The sequence below is a fragment of the Calypte anna genome, chromosome 1 (assembly GCF_003957555.1).
Source record: "Calypte anna isolate BGI_N300 chromosome 1, bCalAnn1_v1.p, whole genome shotgun sequence".
Classification (NCBI taxonomy): Eukaryota; Metazoa; Chordata; class Aves; order Apodiformes; family Trochilidae; genus Calypte; species Calypte anna.
This window is the reverse complement of record NC_044244.1, coordinates 69,254,400-69,271,797: the sequence shown is the minus strand read 5'-3', so window position 1 is coordinate 69,271,797 and position 17,398 is coordinate 69,254,400. Positions and strand designations below refer to the sequence as shown.

Below are 17,398 nucleotides of genomic sequence, written 5' to 3'. Positions count from 1 at the left end.
AGCATCACTTCAAGAAGACAAAGCAAGTCCTGCAACAATATTCTTGGGAAAGAAAAATGCAATTAGAGAAAAAAAATAATCTTCCATTCCTTGTCATGAAAACTTAGCAGATTTTATGCAGTATTTTGTTAGTTCCTTCAAGAGGTCCATACATGCACTTTAGTTTTGGTTAAGCACAACACATGCATAGTTCCAGAAGATGTAATTGTATTTTGCATCCCAAGTTCCGTCTGTCTCCACTGTTGACACACAAGAGTGCTCATATCCTTCCTCAGCCTTCCATGAGGAGAGCATGTAGAAGTATGAAGAAAGCAAGAGGAGAAATTATCTCTAAAATGAAATCTGGAGTAAAGGTTCTAAGACCCATGTATTCCAATGGATCAAACAAAGTAAATCTGTTCAGTCTGAATCCCACCCATATGTTCCAAGAGAATTTTTTTCTGATACTACATTTCATTTTAGTGATGGAAAAGAGAGCTGGAAGATGTTCTTATTCAGGATACGGCGGGGAGAATTCAGATCACCAGATTTTTTTATTAAGGTGTATTTGTATTTCTATCTATGGTGTTTAACTATTCTTGTCACCAAATGGACCAAATCAACCAACTTCCATATAGAGAAAGTATAAAAAAAAAAAAAATACTGGCAGGTGAGTATAGGAGCTGCTCAACTTTCAGGACCTTAACAGCTGCATGCCAAAGATTTCCTAGAGCTGAGACACACAAAACCCAAGCCTTCCTCCACAGGAGCCAAAGCCAGGCATAACTTAAAAAAAATTTCACAGTGCAACATGGGTAGAGTTCCCCAAATACCTGATCAGTCTACTGCATAAAGGTGGCTACTCACTGCAGTGTCTGGGAATATCAGATAGAGATTGGGCTGACTCCCACAACTAGAATTTCCCAGCACTTGGTGGCAGCATGTCCCAGACACTAAGTATATGGAAGAGTCTACAGGAGCCATGGTTGACCTGCTCATCATTCACAAGCATTTTCATTGCTACCCTTAGACACTAAGAGAAAGCTCTTAGTACAAAGTGCTTGAAGACATAACTCAAGAAATAGGTGGAAGAAGAGACATAGTGAAGCTCTTTCTCCTTTATTCCTCTAAACCATGCTCCTGGCTCAAAAAAATCAGACTTGAGGCTCACAGCATCCATCTGCTCCTTCCCTGGACCATGGCAGGAGTAGCTTGTATCAGGGCAGCACTTCACCAGTTGACTGGGGGTGCTGCAAAGTGTAAGATTAATTTGGTGTAATACCACACTAACAGCCTTAGCTGGCCCCTGGGACACAAAGTACTAATACTGCTGTTTGACACAGTCTAAAGCCTCTTTTTCTCTTTCCTTTTCCGAGCTGCAGAATCAGAACCTGAGCTAACTTTTACTAGCTGAAAGACAGTGAATTAATTTGACTTTAACTTCTGACAACAAACTGGTGAAGAAACTGTGAACCATAATCTTCTCTAGCATGTATTCAGATTTGTTTCAGCAGCTGTTTTAATGGAGAAAAACTACATTGCTTCCCATATGACCAAACTCCTATTTTGTTCAATAAAACAGTAGAACATTTATCCATACAAACATGGAAGTTCATTGATTTGCTTTTCCAGAAATTTTATAAATAAGGAATGCAGCAAGACGAACCTCTTTTAGGGTACGGCGCTTCAAGGTCCAACCAGGTGTTCCAGCAGAGACTCACGAACAGTGCTCTAAGCCTATAGTCCCCAGGGTTGACTAGCCTGGATCGGTGCTGTTGCTCTGAGAGTGACTGACCTCTCTGCTGGCTTGCTCAGGACTGAGCTGAGCCTGTGCTTCAAGCCTCACCTTTTATTGGCCCCCTAATCCTGCTCATGTGCAGTGGGGGCCCGCCCTAATCAGGCACAGGTGGGCTTAACACAAGCTCATGCCACTCCCTGGCAATTAGTGGCACCTGGTTGCCTCATTTCACTACAAAGGAACATATGAAACTGCAATATGTCAATAATACATGAAAGGTGTATGATTATTGTGACACGTTTTACACTTAATTAATTTATGTTTTCTTAAATCTAAATGCTAAATCATAATAATAACAGGAAAATCTGTAAAAAAAACCCAACAACCCAGAACTGTGCCCGCTGACAATCTGAAATATTTTCTTTCTTCACTAAAATCCTACCTCCAGTTACATAATTTTCAAGTCCTGCTGGAAAATATTTTCAATAAAGACACATTTTAAAATCTTTTCCATGGAAACACATCTTAAGTGGGGTTGTAAAAATCGGTAAGAATTTTTGTCTCACTGTCCATATTTATAGGTTCTGTACTGATTTTATGGGCTGTGTGGAAATTACTGTTACTGTCTTCAACATATAGTTCATGAATAAGGGATGCACTGCCTGTAAACTGATAATTGGGAAAATCATACAGTTTATATTCTAGAAAATTTCTGCACAATGGAAAGGAAACAGGTTTCCAGTGAAATCTTGCTAAGAAGATATTCTGGTAAAGTATTGTAACAAATTGCTTTTGAAGAAACAAGTTGCTTTTTGAAGAGTTAAGGCTAAATCTTACTTTTCTTTTTCATGAAACAAGTTACAATGGAGTTCATGGGAATTTTACCATTGGCTTCAGTGAAAAACACAGGCTGTGACACTTGAGGTATTCTTAGGAACAATAAGTGGCATTTAACTCTTTACTACTGTAATCAGTGCATTCACTATTAAAGGACCAGCGACTGCAGCAAAGAAAATCCCAAGAATTTTAATGCATTAAAAACATACTGTCTGAAATAAAAAATAAATAAAAGCCATTTGAACCTTCTCTTATTAGACGCCTGGAAGATTTCCATGATGAAACAGAGTTCACAGTAATTTCTATACAGTTCAAATTCAACACATACAGATAAAGGAAGTGCACTGTCTTTGTACAAAAGGTGTTAGATCATCTATGCTTTTCTGTCTTCACCAGATGCTTTTGTATCCAAGCCTGTTCCCATGGAAATCAACAGAAATTTGCCAGTGACTCAAATGAAGATGACCCAAGTGTCTAATATGGACTGTTTTGTATTAATATCTGTTTGTGTTTTATCTACGGATGCTTGGTATAATACTGAATGCTTGGAATCATCCTTTTCTATACAAAGTAAAATTATTCAAAGGTTTGGATGTCGTCAGAAAAGAGGCTATTTAAAAGTCTGACATAGGAAATGATCTTTTGTCCATAACTCATGATTTCAATAACTGGTGTTTAGATAGATGATATAAACATAATTCATGGGATAAACTAGTGGAAATTGAACAGTTATCCAAAAAAACTCACCTTTTAGATACACTTCTTACAGTTTTCTCACTTCTGCAAAACTCTTTGAGAATAAGCATAAGAACAAAGTACCATTTCTCAAAGTCTTTTCTACAAATATCTTCTTTTTCTAAATAAACTCAACTGAATTGTTTGCTAAAAGAGAAGTTTGACATCACCACAGAACTGTAACTTTAAAAAGAACAGGGATTAAAAAAAAAAAAAGAAAAAAGTGGACAATTTTATGAAGCATTTGATGGCCAGGCATTTTTTATTTAAACTGAGAATCTGTCTAGGGGTAATTTTAATGATGTGCATTTTCACTACATGCTTCTGTACTGTCACACATATCCTCAACTTAAAACTACAGTTTCTGGGGAAGGAAGGCTTTAAATGTTTTTATTTACTTTTGTTTTTTAGAAATCATAACCAGCAGAGCAATGGTTTTGCTATTATCACCCATATAACACTTCCTAGCTAGTATTAGCCTGTGAATAAATGATGAAGAACTTAAATTGATAAAACTAGCTTATAGCTGTCCACTGTGTATTTTGTGAATTGTGCTCTTTGAATTGTTACTCATGCCTAAGAATGTAAAATGGTTAACAAATGGCACATTTATCTAAGTAATGTACAGTTCATTCTACACTTTTAAACATCTGTGCGCCCTCTTGATGACTTTAGCCTTTCTAAGACTAACAAATGAATTTAGGATTTATAGTTGAGAAACAGCATGGCTGCTGCTGCTGTCTTTATTCATTATGCTAATAATAGGAGCTGTAATAAACAACACAGATTTACAACTGTACATGTTATTTATTGTTTCTGAAGGTTTACATAATCAGGAGAGGTGATAACTACTCCTTCTTACTTGGAATTTTCTCTTTGGTGTCAGACACTACTGAGTTATTCAGTAAGCAGAAAGCTTTGTTCTTTTCATCAGTGATTCATAGAACAGCTGACAGTTTGTGTGTTAAGGCAACCTAAGCTTCAGTCTAACAATCTGATTTGTTGGCTCTGTAGATTTACTGCATCTTGATTTGCTTGATAAATTTCATGTGAAACCCAGGAACAGCTGCCCTCGCATATTTATCTACATGAATAAGTTCATATTCATCCAGATGCAAAGAGAGAGACCAAGAGTTTTGTAATGTTTTCATTAAGAGTTTGCACAGGTTTCACATGCAGAATTTTTTAATCCCCAGATAAAATATAATTAAATTTGAAGTGATATTTTACTTTTGGACAGCCTTTGTCACTTTTAAACAAAGATAGCAAGACATTGCATAGTAGGCTTGTGCCAACTGCATGAAGGTCAAGGCAATCCCATGCAAAAATACAGGTTGGGAGAAGAAAAGATTGAGGGCAGCCCTGAGGAGAAGGACTTGGGGTTGGTGTGGACCAGAAGCTCAACAAGAGCTGTCAATGTGTGCTTGCAGCCCAGAAAGCAACCGGGTCCTGGGCTGCATCAAAAGAAACAGAGGTGATTCTCCCCCTCTGCTCTGCTCTTGTGAGACCCCACCTGGAGTGCTGGGTCCAGTGCTCGAGTTCCCAACATCAGAAGGACACAATGCTCCTGGAACGTGTCCAGAACAGAGCCACTAAAATGATCAGAGGGCTGGAGCACCTCCTCTATGAAGCCAGGCTGAGCAAGTTGCGGTTGTCCAGCCTGGAGAAGAAGAGGCTCCAAGGTGATCTTACAGCAACCTTCCAATATCTGAAGGGGGCCTACAAGAAAGCTGGGGTAGAGCTTTTTGCATGGTTGTGTTGCAAGAGGACAAGGGGAAATGGTTTAAAACTTGAAGAGGGGAGATTTAGGATATTAGGAAAATTTAGACATCAGGAAAAAATTCTTTCCTGGTGAGATGCAGGAACAGGTTGCCTAAGGAAGCTGTGGCTGCTCCCTCCCTGGAATTCCTCAACACCAGGTTGAATGGGGCCTTGAGCAACCTGATCTAGTGGAATCTGTCCCTGCTCATGCAGAGGGTTATTTGAACATTTAAGGTCCTTTCCAACCCTAGCCATTCTATGATTCTATGATCTTCTTGCTATGTGTTAAAGACAAAATGGAAGATCCTTGCTTAAGATACATAGCCACTGTGAAAAGACTGAAAAGAGAGAGTTTTAGTGATAAATGCTTAAAAAACAATCAAACAAACAAACAAACAAGCATCCTCCTGAGAAAGCTGGCTGCCCACAGCTTGGACAAGCGTACTCTGCACTGGGTTAGGAACTGGCTGGAGGGCCGGGCCCAGAGAGTGGTGCTGAATGGGGCTGCTTCCAGTTGGCGGCCGGTCACCAGCGGTGTCCCCCAGGGATCAGTGCTGGGCCCAGTCCTGTTCAATATCTTCATTGATGACTTGGATGAGGGGATTGAGTCCATCATCAGCAAGTTTGCCGATGACACCAAGCTGGGGAGAAGTGTTGATCAGCTGGAAGGCAGGAGGGCTCTGCAGAGGGACCTGGACAGACTGGAGAGATGGGCTGACTCCAATGGGATGAGCTTCAACAAGGCCAAGTGCCGGGTCCTCCACTTTGGCCACAACAACCCTATGCAGCGCTACAAGCTGGGGACAGAGTGGTTGGAGAGCAGCCAGGCAGAAAGGGACCTGGGAGTCTGGATTGACAGGAAGCTGAACATGAGCCAGCAGTGTGCCCAGGTGGCCAAGAAGGCCAATGGCATCCTGGCATGTATCAGAAACAGCGTCACCGGCAGGTCCAAGGAGGTGATTCTGCCCCTATACTCAGCCCTGGTAAGGCCACACCTTGAGTACTGTGTTCAGTTTTGGGCCCCTCAGTTCAAGAAGGATATTGAGGTCCTTGAACAGGTCCAAAGGAGGGCAACCAAGCTGGTGAAGGGACTCGAACACAGATCCTATGAGGAGAGGCTGAGGGAGCTGGGGCTGTTCAGCCTGAGGAAGAGGAGGCTCAGGGGAGACCTCATTGCTCTCTACAACTACCTGAAAGGAGGATGGAGCCAGGCAGGGGTTGGTCTCTTTTCCCAGGCAACTCTCAATAAGACAAGAGGGCATGGTCTTAAATTGTGCCGGGGGAAGTTCAGATTGGATATTAGAAAGAATTTTTTCACGGAAAGGGTGATCAGACATTGGAACGGGCTGCCTGGGGAGGTGGTGGACTCTTCGTCCCTGGAGACATTTAAAAAGCGACTCGATATGGCACTCAGTGCCATGGTCTAGTGACTGTGGCGGTAGCTGATCAAGGGTTGGACTCGATGATCTCTGAGGTCCCTTCCAACCCAGCCTATTCTATGATTCTATGATTCTATGAAAACTATGGGTTATGCAACAGGTGCAAAATAAATGTAGATCAGAAAATACCTTGACTTCCTAGGCTGAACAGGATAAAAAAACTTAAAGTTACTGTAAAATCAATAAATATCTTTACAAGTAGCTCCCACTCATGGCATGAAAGTTGAAGTCACTTACAGTTTTGATGAGTAAAAAACAACTGTAAGAGAAAGTGGAACTTCCACCTGTGGAACTTAAACCACAGGTAAAAATTTTGTAGACCTTGTAATAATATTGACTGTAGTAACTAAACGACTGAACTGCATGAAGAGTTTTGAAGATAAATCTTTCTTTGGATGTTGGACATGGCTATTCTAGGAGTTTTGTTGCTTTTAACACAAAGCAAAGAATAGCATGTAATTCTCCTGCAGATTTCATGAATAGCATCACTAGGATGGTCAGACAAGTGTCTGTCCTGCTCCAGTTTGATACAGATATTTCAGCCAGGCTTGAGAAGAATGCAGGTCTGTACTGGGAATCTTGGTGTACAACAGCAAGTCCTAACAGTATGAGATGAACTTCATTACATTGGTTTCCTTGGATATTTTGAGTTTGATGATCATGTGAAAATGCCTCAGAGATCTTGAATTGAAAAGCCTCAAGAAGATACACAGTACATAGTAATTTTTAATGACCTATGCCTATCAGGCTGTCTGGTGCTTATTAATCTGTCTGATCATCAAGAATTAATTTTAAGGCTTTAAGGGGGAAAGTAACAAGTATAACTTTGGTGCAACTTCACTGAGACTTCCTAAATCTCAGAAGGATGTTACTTCTTTTCTCAGAGTATTCTGAAATAAAACATTGACAAGGATAATAAGCATGGATTAGAAAATCCAAAGAAAACAACTTATTAAACATCTACTTGGAGACAGAGAATATAGAGCCACCAAAATGCCACCAAACTATTCCATATCAGAATGGTGAGGGAACTACAGCTGGATTTCAGAGATTTAGGCCATGTACCACCACCACCCCAGAAGGAAATACAGGAATCTTGGGGGAAACTGCAAAATTTCAGTGGATCTCAGGAAATAAGGAAGCTAAAGTCACAGTCCTAAGGGTTAGTTTGCAAATTTAAATGTCTGTGCAACTATAGCTCAGTTCTGATTTGATTACAGATACTGAAAATTCTTCATGGCTTCTAGCCTAATATGAATTCCTCTCCTTTCAGAACACTAGGATATGCATCAGCAAGACGCAGGACATAGATCAATAATAATAATAATAAAATGCAAGGAATAAAGAGATTTGAAGATGTTAACAAAGACTGAGTATTTAGCTATGAAGAAGATAATTTGTAATAATACTATTTGATCAGAAAAAACCCTTGAAATTAAAAACCCAGAAACTAAAAAAGTGCAGATTTTTTTTTTCTTTTTCTTTTTTTTTTTAGGCATGAAGCAGAACCTCAGAAATAAAGGCTTGGAGATCTTGGCACTACAACGTAATCTTGGATATTAAGGTTGCACACATACACTGCTTATACTCTTGTTTTTTCAACCTAGAACATGTTTCAGCCCTAAGAAAAAAATAAATAAAATACTCAAAGTTTTACAGAATGGACAGATATGCCATGAACAGAATCAGGCAAGCACCTGAGGGAAAGCAGGCATCTCCACTATCCCATAGGGAGCACATCAAGACAGATAGCTCTCTGTCAGACTGGAAGAATATGGAGACTGTTCTCTGTCAAAAGACTTCATCATCTTTAGGCTACAGTTTATATTATGGAAGAACCTCGAAGAAAAAAAAGAAAAAACCATGAAGAAAAAGCATTTTATTCATCTTGATTAATGTCAGGGATTTTTCCACTATGTAAACTATAGCTCATAGGTATTCAGGCATCCAATGCTTCAAAACAGCTTTGAGAGCAGACAGCAACTGACTGGTCTGAATGCAAACTTGTCATATAAACCTCTTGCTAGTTATTATTCCAAGAACCACATGGCTTCTGTCTTTGCCTGAACAGACTACAAAGTTCATGAAAAGTACTGAAAGAGCCTAAGAAGTTGCTAGGGGCATGGAAATTTATTCAGACGTGTTTGAATCAGTGAAAAAAGCACTTGGGCTAATCCTAGAGATGTGCTTATTATTCCAAACTGTTGCAAATGCCCTCTTTAGATAGCAATAAGAACGTAGCTTTGAATTTAGATAGATTATATACATTAAAATATCACATAAATTTTGCAATAGTCTGGATACCCTATGCAATTTGACTGTGTTCAAATTAAACCAGGTCAGGCTTCCTGAAATGATTAATTTTTGGCCATAACAGGGTACTTTAAAGCACTTGCTTTCAGTCAGAAACTGTTCTTTCTTTGTGTGGACATCATACATGCCCAGGGAAAGAATCACTTCGTAATACAACAAAATCAATTTCATCCCCAAGTAAATTTTTCCAGCAGCACATAAGATTTGGATGACAATGCTCTTAACATTTCACTGACAATTAGTCATCATGTCTTAGCAGTACATAATGTAATAAAATCTCATTAACACTTTTGTTCATCTTTTTTTCTTTTTAATATCATATACTCTAGATTGCATCTTTACCTCAGATGTTACTGGAATCTTTTTCCTTACAGATGCTTAGAGGTTAGGAAAGGTTTTTATTTCTTTTTATTCCTCTCCTGGGACAAGAATCTACCAGCTTGTTAGTTTCCTCACTTCTCCCTATATAACCTAAAGTGGCATATATAGAAGGACTCATTTTCTTTCCCTAGCTCTGCTCCAAAGATGCTGTGACCACCTGCAACTTCTGTTAATTTTCTTTGGTAGCGCAGGTGTTTAACAGCTCTGAGACCTGAATGTACTGGGGACAAACAAATGTGAAATGTTCAAACTGGATCCATGGAGCTAATAAGGACTCTAAGTACTAAAATAGACAGCAGTGAACTTACACCACCACCACCAAAAAAAAAAAAAAGATTTTTTCCAAGTGAAAACACAAAAAAGATGTGATTTGTTAGAAAAATATCTTACTTTTCTTTTCTTGAATAGCCATATTCACAAATCTCATTATATTTTGCAAACTGAAACAGCATAAGATGTGATTTCCAACTCACATCTGCATCTCAGTCTGATTCCCATGACAATTATTGTCACTATACAATTAGAATAAAAATATTTTCTGCTATTCTCATCCTCTGCCCACCAAAGTTGCATTCTCCTCTCTTCTTCTTTAATGCTGTATTTCATTATTTATTTGTTGTCCTTTTCTCTGTGCACTGGTAGTTAATTATGTTTTATACATGCTGGAAAATTCTAAGAAAAGCACTAGGACTTAGAATAGAAACTTTTCTCGTTTTTAATTGATGGAAAATCTGCAAGTTTAATTAGGCAGCCCATTGAGATAAACCCATGAACAAATAAATTTCCCACTCATGAATGCAGTACAGTACAACCAAGGAGAAACTGCCTAGCAAGTTTCAATTCACTTGGGTACCAAAGTATTTATACCCAACACATTTGGCCCAGATAATAGCTTTCTGATAAAGCCCAAGGATTACAGAGTGAACTCCAGCAGGGCAGCTGATTTCTGAAGCACTGGGAAATCTCCCACTGGATTAGCACAAACATGTTTTTTCTTTCAGAGTGACAGGCAAACAAGTGTATGCCAGGAGGAATGCCTGAAAGAAGAAGGGTTAATACAAAACTGCTTTTTGCAGGTAGGTACTATCTGGGCTCTTCTAGGCTGCTCTATCAATAAGCTGGTCCTGATGACCTGAAGAACTGGGAAGCACAAGGACCCTATTTAGTCTAGAAACTTCTTATTTACGGTGCAGGTTATTTTATTTTCTGTTTATAGTATATACTACATACTATCTGAATCCAGAAAAGAAAAAGGCAAGGCTAGTCTGAGACTGCATGACGCCAGCCAGTGGTAAAAATTGAGAACATATGATCTTGTGATTAGAAATACCAAGGGAAGGGGCACTGATACATAGTATAATGACTTAAAAGAAGACACATAAAAAATTATTTTTAAGTAATAATAACATGATTCATTTTGTAACTTTTGTAATAAATCCAGATGTTCAACATTGTTTCATAACAGACATAAGGAAGCAATGGTATCTATAAAGAGGATATTTATTTCTCGTGATTCAAAGAGGCATTTCACTTTTTACTTCTGTAGCTGAAAAGTAGTCAATGTACTTGAGGAATCAATTAAAAACAACAGAATAAAAGTGAGGAAACAGCAGTATTAGTTCAGAGATCTCGGCCTATCTGCAATTTGCTTTCACTTAAAAACATGACTATTTCTTCAGAGCAATAACTGCATAGCATCTGGGGGACTTCACAGGATCAAATAACTTCACAAGTCCAGACCAGGCAATGTTGTCCTGTAAAATAATACATGATTGAAATACATAAAAATGTGTTTGATTTAAAAGCTAAAACATGGTAACAGATCCATATTTTGAAATACAAAATCGCCAAAAAAATATTTTAAAATATCCTTAATGTAAAGCAGAAAAAAGCATTTAGCTAAGAAGAAAATCACAGAAAGTTTATTGAGAAAAAAGGATACTCAAAACAGGAGTTAAAGACATTAAATTATTTCTGGCCCATCCACATGATAGCTTACAACTTCCTTTAATAAAGCTTTTTTTGAATTAGAGTAAAGAAGCTGAGGATCAAGTCCTACTCATTCTATGCAGCACATTCTCCTACTGAAGCCAATTAACTGGTTTCAAAAGAATAAGGGCAGCTGCATCTGGTCTTCATGTTGGCTTTTATAATTTCTATTTTTTCTCCCTAAACACATTTTGTGAATCAAACAGTCCAAGATTAAATCAATGCACATATTACACTTAGGAAAGGTAAATTAGTGCTAAATGCAACAAGTATGATCTCCTATTTTGGAAATCACACAGATTTCTATGTGATTTATAACTGGTTGGCATTTGGGGAAATACATCATTATTCAAATATTTCAAAATGCCTGTCTGTAAAAATACCAGTTAGAACAAAGCCATACAGTTACAATTGTTCCAAGTTCACTGAGGCAGAGAATAAAGTGAATTTTTACTTATGATAAAATGGTGCTGTTAAAATGAAAGGTTTATGATGGAAAAATAGAGCTATTCACATGAATGAGTTTAGACTTTATTTTGACTGTGGCCCAGAGCAGAAGCTGGAAGATGCTACCATTTCTTTCTAGCAAATTATTACTTGTCCAAAAAATGTTTACTGGTGCAGAGAATGTATGACTGCTGCTTCTAAGTTAATCAGGCAAAGCTCAAAATCAGTGTTAGAAGAAACACTGTAATATTAGCATTTAATGGTAACATTTGCTTATTATATCCCAAGTCTATACTTGTAAAATATACAACCAGGCTGTATGTTAGTCAAATGTACCTCAGTTGATTCACACAGTTGGAAAAAGTGCACCCTCTGTTACCATTGATCTTAATTAAGAAACAATTAAAGGAAATCATAAACATTTTGGACCTAAATCAAAATTTCTTGAATTATATGTCCCAAAACATATTTGCTGGAAGCTCTAGCATGTACAGCACCATGCTTGTTAAGCATTTAAAATATTCTTTTCAATTATTAAATATCTCAACATGCTGTTAAAACGTGAGATTTTTTGTGTACTTAATTAATTTATTTTTTACTGTCTATTGACTACTAATTACCATACAATTAAAAGAACATAAACTTTACTGTTGCTGCTTTGCAGAAAATAAACATCTGCTGGGCATATGTTTATGCTAAATGGAATGAATGCTTACACGTTTGCAAATATGATGAGAATAGTAATTCTGCAACAGAGACTTTTGGTCTGCAGAGTAATAAACTGGCTGAAATAGACTCATTTAAGTGATGTAGCCTTTAGGTATCATAAAATATAATGCAAAAATACCTGCTCCTTGAGGTAACAGAGACGATCCAGAAGTATCAAAGCTTCTATGCAGGGAGCCAGAACAACCTTCAGCTGAAAGAAAGATTAGAGAATATAGTGATTTCAGGAAAGAGAGCCAACACACTTCCGAACGGTTACACTTCCACTGAACAATTCCAGGAAGGTCAGTCATTTTCTAGTGGCTCTGTTGTACAAATATCACCTTGCCAATTTTCCCTGTGGGATGGACATCAAAACAGATTATACTTGAGATCAAAAATACACGTGAAGCCATAAACCCAGGAAACTATGTTATTTAGCTGGTTTCAAGACATTGTCCAACAAGAAAATTATACTATAGGAAGCAGAACAATTTCAAAGAGGGAAATAATGAATTTTAATAAAAAGAATTTTTATGAAACAACTGCATGGAGACCAGTCTAGGTTTGAAAGGAGACTGACATTTCATTTTCCAGGGTAAAAGTCACTCTTGAAAAAGAATCTTCCATGTGTTCCCTTTATTATTTTACTGACGCCTAATATAGTCTTAGACTAGGATATGCTCCAAAGTTTGAAGGAGGAGCTGCTTTGTTTTTGAGATTTCATACCATGGTGTAAGACAGTCAACCTCCACATAAAACTTAACAAGGCTTTGTTCTAGACTAGAAGATATATACAAGGTAACAGTATTAAACTTGTAATTTTTACCATATTAAATGCTTCAAGCTCATTCATTCTGTCCTTGTATTTTTCATAGTAATCCATTATACAGCTGTCTGGGAGCTGAAAGGGATAAAAAATAATTTAAAAAAATTAGTTATTCTAGTTAATTTTTCATTAAATTGAAATATTATTTTTCTAATCAAAAGTCACACTGCAAAACAAAATCCGTTCTGCTTTTTAGCACTTTCCTAAGGTGTATACTAATTTTCTAACACCAGTTTCTTAGTTCTGATTTACAATATATATTCCTCAGACAGCATTTTGCACTGACATGAAATACTGATATACATTCATTATTAAGAAAGCACTAGCCATTCTTAAATGAGAATTACACAGTAAAGAGGAGATAACGTTCCCATTTCATTTCCCACATATCTTCCCCCCTCCGGACCCCCTTCCCAAGAGATTTAATTAAACAGCTGAGGAGTTGATTCTGGTGTGAGACTAACATGCATCAGTCAAGTCAGGACTTCTGGATAATATTTCACATTACAAAACCTACTGCAAGGCTCTGGAAATAACACTTTGTTTCTCTGTGCCTCAAGCTACCCATCTTTAAGAGAAAACCTTCTCTATTTACTTTGAACTGCTACATGTCCCCTTTTTCTTTTCCCAACCACTTGATGCATGGTAGCCACTTTTGCCACTATGACTGCCAGTGTTTGGGATTCAGGGCTGAATTTGATACAAAGGCAGCTCAAGAAGTCAATTAAGCCAAAACCCCTTTCCCTTTCCAGCCCTTAGTGGCCATGGTACCATGGCAGGTATCTCCTGCTTTCCCTATAACAGCTCTGCACAAAGAGTGTTCTTCACAGGGCAGCCAGACCATGGTATTTTCCTGGTTTTAAAAGTCACTATGTCTCTACTGTTGTACTGTCTGCATTCCTAGATGTTAATAAAGACAACTGAGCTGGCCACTTATGGAACCTGTCAGAGGAGTGGGAAGTAGGCTTGGAATGTTAGTGGTGATGGAGGCTGCTGGAAAGAGTGGAGCTGAAAGAGCCTGAAGAATAATGTAATTATTATTTATAGCATTGGGAGTTTGCAGTATGGCTGTTTGTTGTGGCTAGGAAAAGAGCTAGTCCATGACAAAGTAGCAAAGTAATGGTACTGACAAAAGACAAAAAATTTAAAACCACTGAGTGTGAAGCAGATTAACAATAGTCAATATCAAATGGTCTAGGACAAATCGTAAGTCAGCCTACTCTGCTTGTAAAGGGGATGCAAGGATTCAAAACAGCAAAAGCCAACTGGTTGTCATACATTCTGATTTCAGCAAGATTCTGGAAATAATTTCACATAACAATTTCATGAGCAAATTTAAGAAACAAGGTTTAGATTAAAGTATCATAAAGCAAGTGAAACTGAATTATATAACGACAGAGTAGTTATTAGTGAGTCTTTGAACAACAGAAAAGACCTGCTGGCTGGAGGTCATTAAGAACTCACAAGACAGAACAGAAACTTCATTAACTAAGTCTGCATATGTGAAACAGGAAGGCATTTCAAGAACTTAAAATAATTCTCAGAAATCAGAGCATTGCTTAGAAAAGAAGTTTGAAATACTGTAGGGAAAAAAAGAAGGAACAATACTCAGGCTGAAATAATCACCTGGTTAGGATGAGTAATACCAAACGAAAATCTGGGAGATACAGCAGACCACAAGCTGAGTTAAAGTCACAGTTATGATACTGCAAAAAATAAAGCAATCACTATTCTGTGAGATGCATGGGAGAGCAGCCTGCAAAGTGCAGGAAGTGATCCTTCAACTCAGCTTGGCTGTGGCAAAGCTCTAGCTGGAATACTGCATCCATTTTGGGGCATCAGATTTCAAAGAAAGAAATGCACTGTCTGAAAACACCCCAAGAGACAGAAGAGATTAGAGATCTAGAAAACATGACCTATGAAGGAAGACAGAACTGGTACTGATCAGGCTAAACCAGAGGAAATTGGGAGACAGCATAATAACAGTTTTTACAAGGCTATCACAAAGAAGGGAACAGTTTGTTCACTCTGTCTACAGTTAGTAAGGTAAGAACTAGTGGGTCTGATTTACAGCAAGAAAAAAACAGTAAAAACTTGAAGGAACTTTTTGAGGTTAATTAATTAATGATTGGGAAGGTTCCTTCACAGGAAGCTTTAAGGATAGACAAATGTTTTTCAGGAATCACACGAAATTATAACAGTCTTGAGACAAGAGGATGTGTTAGAAGAATACTCGTAATCTTTCAGTCTGATTTCTTTAATTTAGAAAGTACTTTTTCCCAGCTACAGAGCTGAGGTTGAGTAGCTGATGTGGCAGTATAAATGTGGACTACCAGGACTTTTTTTGGTCTTTTTCCTGTTTTGTTTTCAGTAAAGCTGTGCAAATATCTGAAGGTTTGTTTTTCTCTTCCCTCTCAAGAGCCAAACCAACTGAAATATTTCAGTCATATTCTCCAGATGTCTTTCCCTAGATTAGAGCATTTTGACAGAATGGAAGAATCTTTTACTATCCAGTGCTGCTCACACACTGGGCAGGAGAGCCAGAGCCCCAGGATGTAGTTCCTCAGTCTGTTAAAACAGATATAATTCCTCTTTGCTGCCTGAAAGGGAATGCATTCCCCTGCACTGACTGCACATTTCTGTTTCCTCTCCCTTGCACTAACACTATCCCAAACACCAGCAAGACTAAAAGAAAGTAGCAGAGCATTGTCTTCCATTAGTTCAAAACATTTGGGAGTCCACACCATACAGCAATGTTTTACAATTTTCCCATGACTATGGTAATTCAACATAATGTAATGTAATATAATGTAAAATAATGTAAAAGAGATAATGTAATTAGCTAGAAACATAAGTTTATTTAGAACTTTGTTTTAAATGTATCTCTAATGCAATTCATATTATTAAAAACTATATCTAAATGATGTAAAAGTCACATCTCTTATGATTCATTGTAAGACTAAAATGCTATGCTGCTAATATTGGGATAGTACTTTGTTTGTTTGAAAAACAATTGTACTTGAAAACTGCAGTATGCATATATACTTTATCAGCTGTAATACAAGTGTCACCCGAGCCTTCATTCAATATTTCCCTAACAACTGAACCAAGAAATCTGTGAGCCAAAATTCCTTCTGTCCACAGAAGGACAGAAACAGCTGAAAAAGACAACTCTTCAACAACTGTAAAATACATTAAGTGTAAATTCATTTAGTGCCTTCATTTTTTGACTGTTTAGATTTAGTTAATTGCTGTGTTGAAATTCATGGTAAACAGCATGTATTGGCTTTGATTCTATGTTTGCCCAATGGCTGTACACAAAAAGTCATCAAAATTAGAAATAATCTTAACAAAGACCAGATCAGCTTGAGGTATTCATGTCCATTTAGAAATAGCACCACTGAATTTGGTGTGAGTCAACAAAAAAATCTCAGGTCAAAAGTCCATCCTATTTCCTCAAAAATACACCTTTTTAGTTCCCAGTGTAGTTGTATATATTCAGGTTAGTTCATGTATTTATCTATTATACAATTCCACTACTGACAGTTCTTCAGTCTTAAGCATGTGTTTTTTCAATACTTTAAAACAGCAGTAAAATTAAGGCACACGATTATATTCTCCCTCTTACTTCCTGTAGTCTGTGAGGATTAAAGTAGTGAGGGGTGTAATTTATTAAAACAGTGGGCATTTGATTAACTTCATAATAGAGAAAAATGCAATGATGTTTTTAAAAGACACTGACGAATGCCAAAAAAGGGGGAAAGGTGTTCTTAAATGTTTTGTCATAGCAAAAGAGCCAGTCACACTCTTCACAGCAGCAACAGTGTCGTCCACCTTAGTAATATTTCACTTCCAAGAAGCAGCTTCTTTCAGTGCAGTTTTAGAGTCAGAAATTTCCAAAAACAAAAAACAAATAAAAAAGCACACAAAAAACCAAACAACAAAACAAAACAAACAAAAAAGAAACTATCATGAAACACACTAAGTTCTCAGAAAACATTTTGGTGGCATTTAGCTTTCTTCCAAGAAATCTATTAGAAAACAAAATTGGAATCTTAAATAGCACACCACACTAAAACTTAAACGATTAATTTGCCACATGAAATTCTGTAGGTTAGACTCAATTTTCAGAAACTGGAAGTATTACAGGTGAGAAATGAGTAGCATCTTTGGCTGTTTGAATTTAGGATGTTTAAGAAACCTGTTTGGTTAAAGACTTCATATTGGTGCTGAATTTAAACTTGG

The 17,398-nt window shown here is 37.5% G+C and overlaps 1 protein-coding gene across 1 annotated transcript in view; it reads right to left on the bottom strand.

The window, feature by feature from the left end:
- Positions 1-10,627: 10,627 nt before the first annotated feature.
- METTL25 (methyltransferase like 25) overlaps positions 10,628-17,398 on the bottom strand; it is a 58,545-nt gene continuing 51,774 nt past the window's right edge. The window contains exons 10-12 of the mRNA XM_030454980.1: positions 13,154-13,228; positions 12,467-12,538; positions 10,628-10,937 (exon numbers count right to left, since the gene is read on the bottom strand). Of these exons, the coding sequence (XP_030310840.1) occupies positions 10,851-10,937; positions 12,467-12,538; positions 13,154-13,228 (234 nt within the window). The 3' untranslated portion in view covers positions 10,628-10,850. The remainder of the gene's footprint in view (positions 10,938-12,466; positions 12,539-13,153; positions 13,229-17,398) is intronic.